Source organism: Ischnura elegans, chromosome 3 (genome assembly GCF_921293095.1).
Source record: "Ischnura elegans chromosome 3, ioIscEleg1.1, whole genome shotgun sequence".
Taxonomy (NCBI): Eukaryota; Metazoa; Arthropoda; class Insecta; order Odonata; family Coenagrionidae; genus Ischnura; species Ischnura elegans.
This window is the reverse complement of record NC_060248.1, coordinates 75,285,862-75,305,260: the sequence shown is the minus strand read 5'-3', so window position 1 is coordinate 75,305,260 and position 19,399 is coordinate 75,285,862. Positions and strand designations below refer to the sequence as shown.

The window sequence follows — 19,399 nt, the reverse complement described above, 5'->3', positions numbered from 1 at the left end:
TCCCATAAATCGATAGTTCAAAATGTTTACGGAATAATATTCCATCGTATAATACCTTTTAAAGCAATTCAATAACCATTTGAAAGAAAAACGCGTTTCCTTTAATAGTCAACTCTCTGAGGAGAGATTTCGTTTGTCATTATCAGCGTTTTCTTTGAGTAGTTTCTTTCATGTTCATTGACTCGTCATTTTTCTCATTGTACGTAGAAAGAGAAAGCATAGCCTCCAAAATTTCATTTATTTTTTTTCGTATTCCTCTCATTTAAATGCATCTTTTTGTAGCAGCTGATGGAAAGAAGATAACCTTTTCTTTTTATTATTCTTTCTTCATAATTGGAAGTATGGTGAAGAAAGCGCCACTATTTTCTGTGCGGGTTTTCATGTAAACATAATGCCTTCCACGAACTCCATTCTCTTTTAGTGATCCTAGTGTACTTGGTTGTCATCTAAGAAAGGCAAACCTCGTACAAGAGATTATAACTTTATTGATTACGTATCCATACGTAATGACAGGGTCATAGTAGAAGTTATAAATAAATTTGAAATCAGCACTAATTGAAAATTTAGCTTCACAGCTTTGAAGCGTTCACAGAAAAATTTAAAGCTTATTCGACGCTATCTATTCTTCTATGGAACTAACAGCAAGCTGTCACGCACAAGGGATTGGAATTGAATTTTTTATTACCCGCATTGATGTCTTTTCTGGATTTTACCTCTCAATTACATATTATAGTCATGTCAATTTTATCTCAGGATGTCTTCCTCCGTGATTTACGTTTACAGCTAACAGGATATGGATGAAAAGCGTCAGAATAAAAATGAAAACGACACTGCACTTCTCAAAGTTTCACGCTAAAACAAAATCTACCAAACCCCGCGCTACTTTTCCCGCAAAATTTTTCTATGTACGCAGTCGTTGAAGTATAGTCACTGAAATAGCACCAAAAGTGCTCTCAACGCATACTGCCGTTCGCTAATTTATCTATGTACTGTGGGGAAATGTGGACACCAAGGAAGGAGGACAAGAGAAAACTGGAGGCATTCTATATGTGGGTGTGGCGTGGAATGGAGAAGGTGAAGTGAACGGAGAGGAGGAGGAACAATGAAGTGCTGGACATGGTGGGTGAGGAGAGGCAGCTTTTAGATGAGATACGGAGGAGACAGAAGGTATGGATAGAGCGAGTACTTAGCGGGGAGGGGATGTTGATAACTGTGTTAGAGGGTAGGATGTTAGGTAAACGAGGGAGGGAAAGGAAGAGAATAGGATTTTTTTTAGATAGAATGGAAGGGAATAGGCCTTATTATGAACTAAAGAGGGAAGTACGCATGGAGGTAGGGGAGGGTGCCAGAATGCTTCTTCATGTACTGAAGTACTCCATGGAAACTTATTTTAATCGGTAGATTAATAATAATAATATCCAGAGGGAATCCCAACTACCTCTCAGGTTATTTTTAGGGGGGGTAGAATATTGTCTGCATAAGAAAAATATCTAGAACCGGCCCTGATCGTAAGTGCTCCCGATGTATACTTTAGAGCAAATTTTATCTGTAAAACGGCCTTAAGTAAAAGACGTCTTCAATTCGGTCCTCATTTCGTGAAGCAGGGGAGAGGGAAGGCGCCGAGCGGCGGCGATAGAGGCACCCTTGGCCGGACACGGTCAACTCCTCCGCGAGGAAGCAAGGTCCTCGACCCTCCCGGCGCATCATCCTGGAGCGGTTCGTCTTCGGGGCGCTTGGCAGCGCTGCGCTCGCCCCACCCCGGCCATTATATTTGGCGCGGCGCGTCCCCTCGGCGCTTGTCTTGTTCCGCATGCGGTGGTGATCGAGAGGTTTCCCGAGAGCTCCCTATCAATTCGGTAAGCTCGCACCCTGCCGCATCTCTCGCAAGTGCGCGAGAGATCGAGAGAGGGAGCGTTCTAAGGAGTGATCTCTCGAGTCTTCTAGTGTTCGCATCGGATCTAATACTCTTTTGTGTCGAATTGTCCCCCTCTGCAGAACTCGTGAAGATGAAGGCCGGGCTGGTGTGCGCCTTAGCCCTCGCCGTTGCCGTGGTGGTAGTGGTGCCGTCGTCCGTCAACGGAGAATGGCCCTTTTTCCCCGGACCCAACTGGCTTTCTCACGAACGGTGAGTCTCGTTTCTCTCCTTGGTTTGTTCCTCCCATTGAGTTTGCACGTGCATGATATTCACGCGAAGTTGGAATTGCGGTATAATCACGTCAAGGGACGGCCTCGAATGAGCAGGCTAAAAAGGATGTAAAAGAAAATAAGTACGTCGCATATAAAAGGCTAGCAGATAGGAAAGCTTACCAGTTAATGAAGCCAGGTTACACGTTAATGTTTTATATGAACGCCGTATTTAAGTACAGAAACTGGTATGTCGCCATAAGCAGTGTCGGATCCAGGTTAGGGACAAGGAGGAAGGGGTTAAAAGTGGGGGTTAAAATTCCAACAGTTGTGGGGGTCGGAAAAAATTACCATTCTCTCTAGTGTTAATTGGATGCCCAAGGGGGACAAGTCCCCTTAATCCCCCATAGATCCGCCACTGACCGTAAGTGCTCCTAACGTATACTTACTACTGTATATAACAATGTATTGCTAATTTTTATCTGTAAACCTTTCTTTAGTAAAAGACGTTGTTTTCTTATCGGTCCTCTTTTCGTGAAGCAGGGCAGAGCTGCGTCGAACTAATCTTTAGATTGTTAACTTATGATGATAGCAATGACACGTCAAGTTCCCCGCTCGTGATGATTTTCTTCAAGATCATATTTTGTATTCATATATGTATCATATGGTAAACGCCACTCGGAGTGATATTCGGCAGCTTTTCATAGCGTTAAACAAATAAATAAATACCATGGTCTCGTTGGTGAAGTGTTTGGCTGCTGAACGAACGGTCTTTGGTTCAAATCCTAAGTGAAGCCGCTAGTAAAATTCATCGGCCAGCAAAGTTGAACAGGGAAAGGAACTGGAGCTCAGTCCCCCCTATCCTGAGTGCTTCTAATTCACATAAATGTGGCAAACTTAGATATTTATTCAATTTTATTTTTATTATCATTGAATAAAAGTGACTATTTATCTTCGATTATGTATTTATTTTAAATTGGGTGTTGTAGTGGCTAGGATTTCAATCGTGAAGACGTAGGTCCTGAATAAGTTTTGTGGAAGTCCGATATCTCTGCTTGGGTGCTCTGTGAAGGGAGTATCATAAGCAGATGTTTGCCTGCCGGTATGGTCATTGTCCAGGTCCCACTGGCGTCTTTCCTAAAGAACAGGATAAAACCGGCGCCAGCCGTCTTTTTTCTACCATTCACGGGACCAAATTACCTTAGTTATCGGTCGCCGTCTCCAAACACCATACCGTATACCGAAGGTGAGTTTACCGTAAGGAATGGACGTTACCTGGGAAGGAGCTGCAAGGGTTTCAACTGACTCGAAATATTTACAGGTTTCCACAAACGTCTTTACACGACGTGAACAGGACGTTTATTCAAACAATCATAGATATTATTTGTTGAAGCCTCAATTTCCAAAACATTTCAAATCCTTTTAGCAGGAATAACCGATGAGTAGTATTTTTTTCTCTATATTCCGAGCTACTAAAGCTTCTGATTCCTTTATTTTTCTAAGAATGGACTGCTTTTAGTTAGGGTAAGGTAAAGAAAACTTCGAATATGGACAGAGAATAAAAATAATGAGTATAAACACTTGTTTTATCCCACGTAAATCTTTACGATACGACCGAGGTTTCTTCGAGAATCAACGCTATCAGGCGACGTCATCACCACCTGATGATTTTGATCCTCAACGAAACCCGAGTCATATGATTGAGTTTTTCAAGTGGAATAAAAATGTATTCATACTTAATATTTCCATTATGAAGCAATTCCATAAATTAAATATGGATTCAGTGAATTAAATAGGAAGAGAGCTAGTGTCTCAACTTAGCTACGACTTGTGTTGTTTTGGAATCCACGGCTCAATTTTATTCACTGTTTGTATTGTTGTAGTCCACATGTTCAGTGATGATGTTTCTCTCTGAGGCCGTGTTTGAAAATCGCAACAAAAGACTTTCAGCACACGGAGTTAGTCTAACTTTATTAACATCACTAAAATTGAACCCTTTTCACGTTAAAAATTAGCTGGTTGCATGTCTGTCGTCTTGAATACCTGCAAGTAGTAATACCAACGTATAGTAGGTAGTCAATTCACTGGCCTCAGAAGTCAGAAGTAGCGACTTTTATTCCCATCGGAAATATATGCTTCTTTCCGATTTAAAGATCTGCATCCTGCTTACAATGAGGGTATTTTTTTCTTATAGTGAGAGAGTTACCTTTCTTATAATGGACGTGGATTTCCAGTGCCTTTACGTCAATGACGGCGATCATAGAAAATAAGTATGAAATTTGTATTGTAATATTTGCTAACTTTGAAAAATTCGGTATAAACCGCAGTATTTTTGTTTTAATTACCTTTTTTGACAGTAGTGGATGATGGTACTACCGCAGTAAAATAAAGGAGCCAAAGTCATTTTATGACTAATTAGCCAAATGGTTAGTTTTGTTTTAATGTCATTGGCTTTACTTTGGCAATACTTTGCGTAGTAGGTACATTACTTTTGGAAGCAGAAAGACATAACTCGGCATATTTTCCCCTAACTAATTTTGAATGGCCTGAAAAATTCTGACAACCATCATATTTCAACACTCGAATTTCTGAACGAAATTTTTTTGGCCTACCTGTGGTTAAAGATTCACAATCGTCTGCTCAAAACCCTTTCCACTGTTGTTCTTAGTCTGTCATCCTTGGCTAACACTCTCGTGTTTACATCTGCTTATGATGTTTTATCGCTCATTCGCTACATTCCAATATGATCACTCGCCGCCATAAATCAGCAATTTTATATTTAAATTGATCGAAATAGGTAATGCTACCCCATAAAGGCTTTCTTAAATATTTGATGAAAATTCAATTTTTTTTATCTATCCCTGTTCCTTATTTTTTGACAAACTAATTCAGCTTGAAGTGGTTGTCGTTGTTCCCTGTGAGGTATATCAGCGTCTGTCGTAGAAATAAAAATATTTTTCTAGCTCCGTATATTGTAGGAAGCCTTAAAATGTTCCAAAACAACCTCTTGATTTTTTGTTGTCTAACCTCTAATATATCTCTAACAGTTCATGGCTTGAACTTCAACTTTCTAAATAAGAATTCAACATAGAAACCTCGGTTGTGCATTTGGGTGATGTCTTGGCTGGCATCGTATCATTTCAACGGACATACTGACATTTACCATAGGTTTAATTTTTTCCGAAGCTTCCCCGAATATGCCTTTCATCGAGTAAACTCACGCATATGCGGTAGACACGCATATGCGGTACACACTTTCATTATGCGGTAAACTCACCGCATAATGTTTTAAACGAGCTGCCACGCCCTTTTCCAGTAATACCTTAATCTATTCCGTGTAAATATTGATCGCGGTGCTCTACGAAGTTCAATGTCAAATCCTTTGTCACTCCACGTGCAGTTTCGTGAGAGTGCCCCTTTATTGTTCCCGTTACAGTTCGGAAAGATTACAATCGCACACATCCGCTATGAAATTCACCCTATTGTCGCACTGCTGCGATTCACATCGATCCGATGGCTTGGCCTAAGAGAACGGGCTTTTCGGGATAGCAATCTGTTGACTCAAGTGCTTTTTATCGCATTTTCCATGTTCTATTAGCTGCTGCCTTAACATTTCTGCATGCCAACCAGAAGGTCGAGGATTCGAATATCGTAATCACTGCCCTCAATTCGTGGATTTTGTGATTGTAATTTACCTTTGAATTTTATGGGCTTAGTAGGCTAAATTATCGTTGAAAATTAATCATACTTAACTTGAGTTTCTCCCGTAAAGGGCAGTGATTACTAATTTCCCATGTTAGCCCACTCAATAAATCATGAGATCTTTTGTGACAAATACTTGATCTACAGTTATCATTAACCCTATATTATGTTTAATTGATTGCACGCACGAATTTCATTAGAAATAGCACTCAAAATTTTAACAATTTTTCATTGTAATTACTAAGTGTTGAGAGTGCCCCTGAGTTCTGATTTGAGATTCTGGCTGAAAGAAATCTCCATTTAGTTTTGATAACTTTTCATATCAATTACTCTCCTTTCTACTCCATCCTCATTTTGCATAACCCATAAGTAACCGGAGTGTCGGTAGCGCCTTTGAATTCAAATTGAGAGAGCTGTCGTTCGTCACATTCGGAGAACACTCCAACAACGTTTTCCCTTTTCCAATGCTGGTTTGCAAGATTTACCAAATCTGATTGGCACCAACCCCCAGTGATTGTTCGAGGATTTTATTACTTATACAATTTGATTATTCCAACAACAGTGTGGTGACTTTTGGATATTCCCCATGACCTCTTATTTCCTTCCCGAGAATGAGCCACCATTTTTTCCGTTTGAAACCTCTTTTGACGGATCTTCCCCTAGATGTGCCCTCCCATTGAGCTTTGTGATCGAAGTTTGAATTTCGTGTTACTGGACAGATTGAGATATATTTCCAATAAAAAAACTTCTTTCACTTGAACCTTTTATTGTGGTTTATTATTATTTCCGGCCATTGTTAGTGTATTTTCTGTGATAAAAATAAAAAAAATAATATAAGGGAAGAAGTTATATTTAAAAATTGAAACCCAGGCTAAATATATACTTTAATCTACATGATCGAAACTACTCTAATATGATGATGCTGTGTGTTTAAATCCTGGTGATAAGAATTTAATATTATCATGTGATTTAGCTTAGCTTGTTAATCCGCTAAATATACTTCTGCTGGCATGAAGAAGTATCTGTTTTCTACTTAAGACTCTTCCTTTTAATTACATATTTTATTCAGTCACAGCATGTGGTAATCTATTACAATGGATTACATTTATTTAAAAAATCTTGGGTTTGTCCTGTGTCCTTTAGAGGCGTTAAATATTTACTATGGTATTAAAAACCAAATACCTTGATACATTCCTTTAATTTTAGAAATATTCTCTTGTCCATGCAATAAATACGGCTGTAAATTTTTATTTATATTTTTACGTTTATCTAGTCCTATGTTAATTTCTGCCAATGCTAATTATCACTATACTTATCTGTAAGAAAAGAAGGACCAGTAGGGGTCTGGTACCTGGAGTGCAATTGGATCAGTAAGCGAAGGTACCTGCAAAAAATGCTCCCCACCAATTATTTGTTCCATAAGGTTAATGATATATCATTTCTATTCACTACAGACGCATTGCCTGGATCGAGATTCAATAAGTATTTCATTTAACGACGGGACCTTTTAATTACTGATTAGGTATAATAAATATTTCGGTTTACCTAAACTTAGTATCTTCCATTTATATAAATCCTACTTTCCCTTCATAACATGGTGTATCAAATTTTTGTCATCAGCATTGTATCGTTAATACCAGAGGTGTAATGTATTTAGGTGGTGGACATATTTTAATAGATTTTGCCTCTCTTATATAAGCAGGAAAGAGTTGCGTCGCTCTTTCATAGTTAAACCATGACGGTGTCGCGTTTCATGCCAGCAGAAATGACTTTGACGAATCATTTTCAGCCCTACTATCGTGCACATATTTTCTTCCATTAACCTCGCCGTAGCGGCCATGACGTGCTTACCTGCTTCCGTGTACTATTACGACAAGTAGTTCCCTATTCGGTCCACATCATCCAAGATTTGGTCTCTGCTACCTACCCTATCTAGCGGCTTTCATCTCCTGCAATTCTATTGTCGACTCCCGCACTCACAAACTGCTTCCGTCACCGGAAATGCCTCCCAACAATGAGCCGCGTGCCTTTGTCGAAGCCGAATCTGTTGGAGGAAAATACGATGCGGACCCTCCGTGCGTTTTTTAGTGGATCACTGTAACATTAAATTGTAAGAAGTTTTGGTGAAAAAATAACCTCCGGAGCAACATAATCTTTTTATAGTTCATCCTGCAGGTTTGATATTGTTGATGAAACACAGAAAATCTCAATAATAATTTTTTTGTAAACGCTTCAGTAATGAGCAAAAAGTCTTCTCTATCACCCATTTTTTGTATTTTATTCACAATATTTAGTGAATGAAAAGTTCAAGAGTTTGCATTGTTAAATATTTCTACAAATAACGAGTAAGAATGGCAATCGAAAATTATAAAAGAAAAATTGCGTTCGACAACGTGTGTGTTATTAAGTTTTCAGTGAGTTGGTAATTTTTTCAGAGCATTAAAATGCGGTCATTAACGTAAAATGTCATTACTATTTTCTCTTAAGCTTTGGAACTCGGAGATTTTTCGCATCCTGGTGTGGAAAGTGCGTTGCGAGAGATATTTCATTAAATTTCTTCGCTTTAATGAGGATTCCTCTTTCGTTTCGTGTAGAGAAAAAACATGCTCTTACCAAATCTTAAGTTGGCAAATCCCTTGATGACCCTTTCATTTTTTCCACCTAATTTTAGCCTCTTTCTAGTTGTACTTCATGGAGTACTCCTGATTCAACCCAAACGTCACGTTCGTACTTTTTACACGCTTCCTTCCTGCGTTTTTGTTTTGCTCAAATCTTGCGGGTAGCCTTATTTTAAATTCGTCCTGCCATTTCTTCCATTCATCTTCCGTGCATTTTGGCTTTTTAGGTTGCGCTTGGTGTGTCTTGAATTTCAATTCACGTTTTCTAGCCATACGTCTTTGTTTTGTGTGTATGCATTTCTGAGTTTCTAAGTTTGAAGTCTAATGGTGTCTTAGGATATCCGCAATCGTAGAATCTTCTTGCATACTTCGTACAATATGAAGGATTGTAGTAGTACTCTTTCGCAATGACCTCTTTCGGAGATAATCATTGCTTAGTTGAAGTATTTACAATTATATAAATTGCTATGCGGATCAAAGTTTTTCATTGAAATTATTGCTAGAGCCTTATAACTGCAAGTAAATTATTGTCCGTCACATTGAAAAATGGTTATTTCTATGTTTTTACTTGCCTAACATGGGATTTATTAGTATTTTCGTTAAATAATCCATTTATAAATGCATTGAAGCAAGCTAAATCAGTCTTTCCTGGTGAATCTTTTCTTGTATCCCATCACGCCGAAGCGTAGGTTGTTGTAGAATATATCTTGGGGAGGAGGCCAAGCTGAATGTAGTGCTAGGTTAAGTATTTTAGGTAATTATACCCATGATATTTTATAATCAAAATTAATGTAAAAATTTAAAAATAAGGAAGTACGGTGGTAGATGTATAGGAAGTGTTGCGGTAGTTTAAAGAGGTAGGCGTATACAGCTAATACTCTAAAAAGCTTCCTCATTTCGACACAATCCGAATGTACGCCCTTGTCATTACACAATACCCATCCTATAGTCATCATTCGCGGGTAAAATTACTCCCGTAGTTGAAGAATCGCAGGCCAGGCGAAGTTTGCCCGCGAACACCCTAATGAAAACATTCGAATGCTGAGGAGATGATTTTAACGAGAGTCAGCGAGGCTTCCATTGACCGTCAAGTAATGATCGTCGACATCCGTGGACGTCATTGCTTTAATCCGAACGTATTTGCCTTCCCCGGTCGAAAGGCTTCTTCCCTGAATGTAAGAAGGCTCTTCTTTTGACCGCATCGGGAGAATGAATGGCAAGAGACGCCGCCTGCTCCTCACCCGATAGCAATCTGACCTCGCGCGGCTGGCCAGACAGCATGACTTCCTTCTGCACGGTTTGACTGCCGAGTCCTCATTCCACTCGACCGAGGACGCGCACGCGGGAGATAGGGATGGGATAAAAAAGAATTTTGGGACGCTATCATCGGATCCCTTGGTTGAGACTTCTTTGGAAGAAGACTGTCCCCAATATTATGTGCCGCTTACTATATTCCATCTATCTGTGCTGGAAATATTGACGACAACTCGTCCTAATTAGGATTAGATGTAAGCTAAGTTCACGAGGTTAACTTAGCGCATTTTTCTCTCTTTCTTGGCTCATTTATAAAATCTTCTTTACCATTCTTTCCCGATATATACCTTGTAACGTGAATGTATACCTTGTCCCACGCTTTAACTTGCCAAACGTAGGTTTAATTAGTATTTTTTGTAAAATCCTTAATTTATAAAAGCGCCTAAATCAGTCCTTCCCGGAATCCTTGATATTTACTGGGAATCGCTTATAATTTAAATGGTAATCTTCTATTTGATGAATTAAATTATTATAGTTTTACGTATGCCGTAACTAAAAGGAAAATATCGCAATCCCATTCTTATTACATCAGTCAGTTGATTATTTCGTATCAAAGTTCATTTTGTAACACTTCTTTTTGCCAGACGCTAATTTTTTCAGACTTTTCGATTTCTATCTGATGATTAATTTACACCAAATAAATTACCGTTTTTTGTGTTACAGCTTGCGATGATACAGGTTCGTAATTTATGCCATATTCTACCAATCACATTTCATGAATATCAATAATGGAATTCATTTCATAGAACTCACTTTAGGTTGGTTGCAGCAGTAAACTTCAGCAATCTCTTCTCAAATTCTCACCTCATAAGCCAACCCAACTATCGTGAGTCCCTTACTAATTTAAAAAAAACATCAATTTCGTAAACGAAATATAAGAGTAAGGTGAAGGAATCTTATAAATAGCTGCGGAAAATTTTGTTTGTGCCCTCGCTGAAATTTGTCGAAGAAATAATAAGTTGGACTTGAGTCGGGTTCCAATGCAAATCTCCAAATTCCTTCAAAATATTTTTTTTCGAAGGGTCATCCGTTAGTGGTGATGTTTGTACAGTTAGTATTATATTAATTGAAAAAGTATAATTCAAAATTTAATTTGTGACATTTTTAGCGCGCCTGATCGGGAATTAGGAGAGTCAAGTTCGACACCGATTATATCAATTGACCTTGTTTCCCAGGAATTTTACTCATGTAGAGAATGACTTGTTGACGAGCAAAATTGTTTCGTGCAATTTCTTGTGATGTCATTGGAATGAAACATATTGGTGAGATCCCGTTTTCCAGTGCAAAGCTGATAGGGAAATTCCATAAGTCACCACGAAGTCATCGGAATGTTAATTTTTTTTGTCGTATAGCCCTAAAGTCATCACTTTGAGTTGATAGCTATCAGATTTAGGGAGACAGAAATCCTTACAGAGATAAATAGAAGTCGTGCCAGGAATCTCAGAAATTTGACTCATGGCATTTTTCCACTCAACTACAATGCTTTCCATTTCCCGTCTTCACTATCTTTCTCTTAACGGCGACTTACAATACCTTGCATTAACTTTGACTCCGTATCTCTGATTTTTCTTGGCTGCATTCACTAGAGACATAGCAGAGCTCAACTCTCAAATGGATCCTTTACTTTGATTGGAATAAAACTCTTCGTCACTGTTGAAGCCTTCACGTTTACTTAAATAATTTTCGCGGCTTGGCTGGTATGTATTCAGTACTTCTTGTGTATAATTTTATGTACTACAGTAATCGTAAATTTCTTCTTACTATTTCTCGTTTATTCCTACCTCATATGTCAGCTCCCTTAAGAGACTCTGGGTTAAATCTAAAGTAAGTGAAAACATACCATCAGCCCAAAGTATTTATCCGGAATCGTTCATAATGTAAACGGTAATGTACTAGTCGATGAATTAAATTGTTAAAACTGTTCCTCAAGCTGTAAATAAATACAAAAAATCGCACTCCAATTTTTAAAATATCAGTGAGTATATTATATCATATGTAATTGTCAGAAATGGGTAGATTATTTGTGAATTTACTTAAGTAGTTTATAAATAAATTTATTTTAGTATTTAGTTTTTCATGACTTTGGATATGCACCGTGGTGAAATTCCTACCCACAGGGTGTTATTCTTGCCCAAATCACAAAGGCCGCTTCAAGAATGAAGAAGGAAGTTAGGCTTCAATTCAAAATACCAAATAAGATATATAAATTAATGCTTTTCGCGACGAATTACTTGTTTAACTCTTACTCTTTTATACTGAAAATATCCGAGTAACTTTGAACAGTAGATTAAATCTAACAATGCTCTTTTTGAGTGAGAATAACATGAAATGTGAAAAACAGTGTTAATATTTCATCGTGCGTCAATAATTCCTAGTGATAAATTGATTTTTACGTGGTATTCAATGTGAATTACAACATTCATATGCCTCTCGTATCAATTAATTTATTTATTTATTCATTTATATCACACCAAAAACAGCAATAAGGCCTTTACATTGGGTTTAAAACCAAAATAAATTATGTAAATATAATTGATAAACCTGTAAAAAATAATATCATAAATAACAACCATTTTCAACGTAAATTGCATGTGATTCTACTTTTTTACTTTGATTAGGAGTCCAATGCCGAGTATTCCTTTGGCTCCGCATGGCTCATGGGTGAGCTCTTGGAAAAGCATGGGAGACTTGGCAGACTCTTCGGACGAAGTGGAAGAGTCCGAGGCTGAGGCAGAAGTTCTTCCGGATGCGATCAGCGGTCCCCTCGGCGGAAACCAAGGCACCAGCTGGGTCGACTTCTCACCACAAATGTTCCAACCATGTGAGTCTAATCTCACCCACACTTATTCAATATTCCAGAAACTCATACAGCTATTGGTGAAATATGATTCTTTCCCGACGAATTATGTGGGTAAACTCTTTTTGGGATTCCCACCGGGTTAATTTATCCATATTAGCCAACGTTTTGAGCTCCGACTCTGGGTTCATCCTCAGAGCGGCTGAATGTCGTAAAAAAACGGCAACGGCACGGTTGGAATCCCGTAAAGTTTACCCTCATATGGCTAATGTAAGCGGAAGTTACCGGCCTTTTTTATCACGAATTACTGGACTAAAAATCATGTTATTATCTTGAAAACCTCAAGCACTATTTACGGGCGAAAAATTAAATTTTACAATTTCTATTTTAGCCTCCTCAAATTAAAAAAATAACCAAATTAAAAAAACTCCCAAATTTTAATAAATTCATTATATGATGGCATTTCAACTAGTTTAAGTGGAGGAAAAAAATATAAAATAGCGCAGTGCTACCAAGGAAAGTAATTGATGTCGACTATAGTAGACATTTGGATTAAGGCTTCCTATCTTTGTGTTTACTTTACTGGTAAACAAGCAATCGGGTTGAAAGCAAAGAAAACAAGTATTATTAACAATCTGCAATTAGTTTTTTTTTCTAAGAATATGTTTATTTTTACACAATATTGGTAATAAAAATCAAATGAAGACATTCTCACGCTAAAAGGAAGAGAGAGTTTGCATGCCAACTGATCCTCTTATTAAATAGTATAAGCCATCCATGCCCAGGTCATATAGCATTGCCAGTGTATGCATGTCTTTAGACTGCGTTGGCTAAACACCTTTGTGGTGTCTGGCTTTCGATTCATCAGGTGAATCCAATCTGTGGATGACCTCTAATCTTGTGGGAGAGAGGGGCAGTGGCCGCCCTTTTTTGTGGCCCGCGCGACGCCAACAACTCGATCCGGTGACTGACTGGAAGGGCTAACTTCCGGAGCCCTTCCCATATATCATTCCCCTCCCTTTTGTCTTTTCGGCTGCCTCTCGGTAGCTCAGCGCGCTCGTAACCCCCGGTAAAGACACTCTGTAATGCCGTTTCTGAGCATGTAATGAAATTTAACCCATTAGTGCATGAAGTTATTGTTGTCAAATATTCATTTATAAATTAATAATTCTGCCTAATAAGGTTCATTTTCACTCGTTCCTGAAAATTTTAAATTCTTGTTTAAATAATACAGCACTCCGATATATCGGACGGTCAGTTTCCAGTGTTGAATACATATTCAAAATAGTATAGAAAAACTTGATAATATATAAAATAAAAAGATCAACCTTTAGAAGAAAAGTAAGATAAAAGTTATCAACATATTGGGCAAAATAGTACAATAAAAAATACTTTACTTAGCCCGTGCGGGTGACTGAAAATTCTTTTAATGTCATGTCTCACATAAATGCTTCTCAATTCAATAAATTCAAGGAGTCAAATAAAATATTAGCAGGGCGGTGAAGACATACTTGCATTTTAACTTAATATAGTATCAAAATGTAGCTCAATTTAACTGAAGCCCAAAAAAAAATTAAATAGGAGTGTCCGATATATCAGACTCTATGCCTTAATGGGTTCAACCAACTTCTAATAAAAGTTGTCATGCCGTCAGTAATCGCATTGTTATAGGAGGTCTTTATATGACGGATATTATTTTAAAGCCCAAAAAAGCCATTTTTATCATCAAACTAGGGTGATAAAATTTTGCAGCATTAGTAGTCTGACCATACTGTCCTAATGCATAACCAGAGCAGTGCGGAGTAATATACAACTGCGAATGGGGATTCCCTACCCCACCACCCATATGCCTCCCCTTTCTACTAACGGCTAGTCGGATGAAGTTAACGAGTTATAGTTTTGGCTTTAATTGTCCGCGACGAGCGTCATTGACTGCAAGGTCACCGCAGTTAGTGGCCGCGGATCATCCAACTCGAAGTCGTACACCTTCGACTAACAATAAGTCTCGTCTGCCTCTTACCATCAGTCATGCAATATCCGTTCATATTCTGTCTGGCAGGATGTTCCATAGTGGACAAAGTTCTTTAAGGATGACATCAATCTTCAAGACGAAAGGAAAGGCTTAACAAGTGTGAACTTGGAAATATGAGGCATTATGAGCAGTGCGCAGTTGATGGGCAGCTGACTGTCAAGCTATGTCAAAACGACTTTAGTTGCATTAATGAAATGGGTTTTTACATTATATTGATACCATTTGTATTAATAACACATCACGAAGTTAATGTGTCATTGATTATTTTCATCATGGCACCAGCATTGAAATCGTCATCATCATTCATTCAGAGATAATGGAACTCGTTCCGAAATTGGAAGGGATGCAGAGGTAATGATTCATTCATTTAAATTCATGCTGCATGATTTTTATACGAATGTCTTTCAATGATTACATCGGTCTTACATGAGAATTAAAATGCGTACTCGGTATGCAACGAAAAATGATTGTTTTAATGATTAGATCGTTCCAAAAAAGCTTTAATTCATAGCTGCCTTATATTGGTTGGAAGCGCTTGGTTGGAAACGGTTTTTTAATAAATGCATCGGTCTTATATGAGAATAAAAATGCTTATTCGGTGTGCAACGAAAAATTTGACGTACTTACAGACGTGTACCTTCTGCTGATCAGTAGTCCACTGGTTGGATAACCCTTATCGAGTTCCTTCATATTCCTGAAATTTATCTTTCAATTTAAAATATTGCGTCAGAAGTTTACCTCCAAAAGACTTGGTTAGTTGTTTCTTTTAGTATTTACGGAATGCACTGCGTTGTTCGTGTTATACATCGGAGGGTAATCAAAATTTATGGCTTCAGCAAGGATTTTTTCAATTCGCCAGACTTTGATTTTGCTGGACTCTTTTTGGTTTTCATCATTAAGTGATTATTAAGTTTTCAACTGCGCACTTTTGTATTTATGAATGGATTTAAGTAAGATGACCTATTTCTACTTCGTCGAAAAAGTCTCGTAGCTGATATTCCTCGGTTTCTTATTTCTAGTTTGATATTCCTCGGCAATTAAAGGAGGAAGATAACGTCGTTGAGCTAGGTACTACACTACTTTATAGTTGACGTTGCTGCTGTAGTCAATAGGATTTCCTAAAACACATCCTATAAGGTTGGAAAATTTAGCTCTTAATAGACTTTTTTTGCGAAGAGACCATCCATTGTCGTCGAAGTCTCATAGTCTATCAATAACTTTTAAGCTATTTATCTGAGATTTCGTATTCACGCTATGTATCCGTAATTGGTACTAATTTTTCACAGGCGAGTGCCATTTTTTTAATTTGTCGAAAGAACCCTTTATTCGACCATTTCATGTTTCAAATTGATTTCTATCCCGAATTCACATCAGGAAAGCAACCTAACCGAACACATTCATCGCATTTATACAATGGCTCTTACCTGGTGCTAGCCTTTATTTCGTCTTTCTAGTTTTATAAATTGCGATCCTAACAATGTCACTACTTTTTCTCAATAATGAAATTTCTCTACCACCCTGTTGTCATTAAATCTCATGGGATCGGAAAAAATCTCGGTCATTTACGTGAATATTTATAATTTCTATGATATTCGATAAGTTATAATTATTATAAATATTCAAATCCTTTAACCATGGAGGCAAGAGATGGAGTTGCATACTTTGGAATTTTCATGGGACGGGTGCCATTCATGAGTGATTTTTTTTATTTTTAAACATTTGGCTGAAAATATCTCCTGAGGAAAATTTATGATCGATTTGAAGAGCTTTTATTATCAATTCGTCAACGTAACTTAAAAATACTGCTTCACCTTATTTCTATTGCAGCATCGTGATAATCATTTTGTTTTTCCAACTTAAAAATACTGCTCCACCTTATTTCTAATGCAGCCATCATGATACTCATTTTGTTTTTCCAACTTAAAAATACTGCTTCACCTTTTTCCAATGCAGCCATCATGATACTCATTTTGTTTTCCCAACTCGACCATGGATATGTAGGGTTTTCTGCGAGTCGCATTACTACTTATGTCAATGAAAATTACAGCCTCTTATTTTTGTCAGCAACGTTTCAAAAAAAGTTGCAATGTCGCTCATCAAAAGTCCACAGAAGAATGGGCCGCAGAATGTCTCTTTCATTCCTCTATAAAACTTTCGGCTCTTGATAAATAGGAAATCCTTCGGAATAGCGTGCCTCCTTGTATCCAATAACTGTTGGAGCTGTGTATATAATCGCAACCCTTCATTCTCGCTCCTATTCCCACGTTGCTCTTTTGAAGACCTTAACCTTCCGTGAAGCCTCTTCGTGTGTCCCACATCCTTTGTGGGTTATCTCCTGTTTCATACAATGAATACGCCTCAAACTTCGTTAATAGTCATGTTATTGAAATCAATGGAGGATAAACTTTTGAGAAAAGATGGGAAAATATATTATTTTTCTTTATTGATCAATAGAGGTTGAAAATTTGTTTATATAGTCACGACTATCTGTTCTATCCTGGGGCTTGGGGCTACAAAGATTATAGGCATTGAAAAACTTGTTAATTGTTTCTTGTTTGAAAATGCCGAATAGCACGCATTCGTGCTATTCGGCAATCTATTCTCATTGATTTTTGTGCTAATTTTACTTAGGTCCTTTTCTTTCTCCTTTATCTCCTTTAGATTGCGTATTCGTAAGTTTTTCTGCCTTTCAGGAAACAATCTATGAGTTCTATACGTGCGATTTCCAGGGAAAAAGAGCGAATAACTGAGAAAATTTTAGAACCATGACTGACAACACATGCCTCGTAGACACTAAGAAGGATCATCTATATACGAGTAGAACAAAGAGATGAATAGTGCCTGGATGAGGACCAATTCGTATTCAGATAATTTAAAGGCACAAAGGAAGCATTATTAGCTCTAAGACTGCTCATAGAGTAGGGAATGGAAAAGAACCAACCAACATTCTTTATGTTCGTGAACTTAGAGAAGGCGTTTGACATCGTAAATTGGAACACAATTCTGGGAATCCTGAAATAAATCGGAGTTCTATACTGTGACAGGAGAATCATCCACAGTTAGTGCAAAAACCAAGTAGCGGTGATAAGATCAGGACCGAGCTTTGAACAAGCAAGAATAAGGAAAGGAGTAAGACAAGGCTGCGCTTTATTACCGGTAGTTTTCAACGTTTATATCGTGACAACCATTATCGGCATCAAAGAAAAAACCTCGGGAGTGAATATCCATGGAGAAAAAATTGACTACGATTTGCCGATGACGCAGCTGTCATGGGAGAGAGAGAGAGAGAAGAATTTGAAAAATACTCTGGTTAATATGGGTATGTTAATGGGTAAATATCAGATGAAAATATACACATAGGAAACTAAGTTATTAGTATGAAGCAGAAGAGAAGTCAACTCTAACATTAAAACAGGGAGGCATAAACTGGAAGAGGCGAATGAATTCTGTTATTTGGGTAGCAGAATAACTATCGATGGAAGAAGCAAGAAAGAAATTATGAGGAGAATAGCCCAAGTGAAGAGAGCATTCCACCAAAAGAGAGACCTGCTTACAGCGGGAAATTCAAACGTATAAGTGAGGAAACATTCTTAGAACTGACATTTGGAGCTCTCAGCGGTAGTGAGGCACAGACAATCACATCGTCAGAGACATCTAGGGTACCGATTAAAAGATTAGCTGACAGGAGAATCGATGGGGGAGCTACGTCAAAACAATCTTGGGATCGTTGACCTGTGGTAAAGATGAATGTAGCTATAACTATAGATACGTTTATGAGAAAAGCTTATTTTTCATAATTTCAATTTTTAATTTTTATCAACATATTACACGTATTAAAAGAATGGAATCTATACATTGCATGTTATTTATTATAATAACATATTATTATTCAAAATTTTATCATATGTGTTAAATAATGATTACACTATAATAAGCAATTTTCATAACTCTCTTTATTAGCGTTTCCAACTGGATTTGTTGACATCTTCGGTACCGGCTTGGGCAGACCTCTCAGACCATTCGTTCCTTGGTGGAAAGGGTAAGTAACTACCTTCATTTCCTTATGATAAAACTAATACTAGATGAGTGGGTTACTATTACTTTGCTTTATGCGTTGCACCACAATTCAGCAAATCCCGGATGATGCATTTCGTGTTTTTTGCCGAAAAAGATTATTCGTTGAGCTTATAAGTCATGAGGGAAAAAGAGAGGCGCGCCGTTTACCCGAGTTACACACCATCTTCCTCTTAGTGCACTAGCAGGTGACTTCTGGAAGGCTTAGCGTTGACTCCTCCAAGGTTGTTTCCGAAATCAGTATTTTTGCTCGTTGAATGAATGAAAACTCTTCATTAATTGAATAAAATTTATGATGACACTATAAATATTTCCATATCCAAGTTCCTCACCAGCGAAGGATGGAATGTATGTATCAAGGCACTATCCCGTGTCATATCACATACACTGCGTTTCTTAGGCACATTTCCTGGAGATCGTTGACTGATCGTGAGGCTTGCTGAATCAGAAGGAAATGGTTCGGAGCAGGGAGAATTTGCGGGGAGTAGTGTACCAATCAGTTCATCGGATCACCAAGACTGAATGGATGCAAAAGCGATGTACCTCTTCCTCCGACCCCCTCAATGACGGGTTTATGTTGTATAGTTAATCTTATAGAGTGCTTGAGAACCAAAATGAAAGAATTCCTCACTTTGAGGTTACAAGTTGAACGTTCTAATATTTTTAACCAATTTGCTTTGCTATGATTTTCATATTAATAATATAACGCCTGAACTTGTCTGCCTACCTCGGATGCTT

At 37.8% G+C, this 19,399-nt stretch overlaps 1 protein-coding gene across 1 annotated transcript in view; it reads left to right on the top strand.

Annotated features, from left to right (window-relative positions):
* The first annotated feature begins 1,755 nt into the window (after positions 1-1,755).
* Positions 1,756-19,399, top strand: part of LOC124156026 (transforming growth factor-beta-induced protein ig-h3-like) — a 44,343-nt gene continuing 26,699 nt past the window's right edge. The window contains exons 1-4 of the mRNA XM_046530313.1: positions 1,756-1,856; positions 1,996-2,125; positions 12,377-12,579; positions 18,548-18,626. Coding sequence (XP_046386269.1) covers positions 2,007-2,125; positions 12,377-12,579; positions 18,548-18,626 — 401 coding nt within the window. The 5' untranslated portion in view covers positions 1,756-1,856; positions 1,996-2,006. The remainder of the gene's footprint in view (positions 1,857-1,995; positions 2,126-12,376; positions 12,580-18,547; positions 18,627-19,399) is intronic.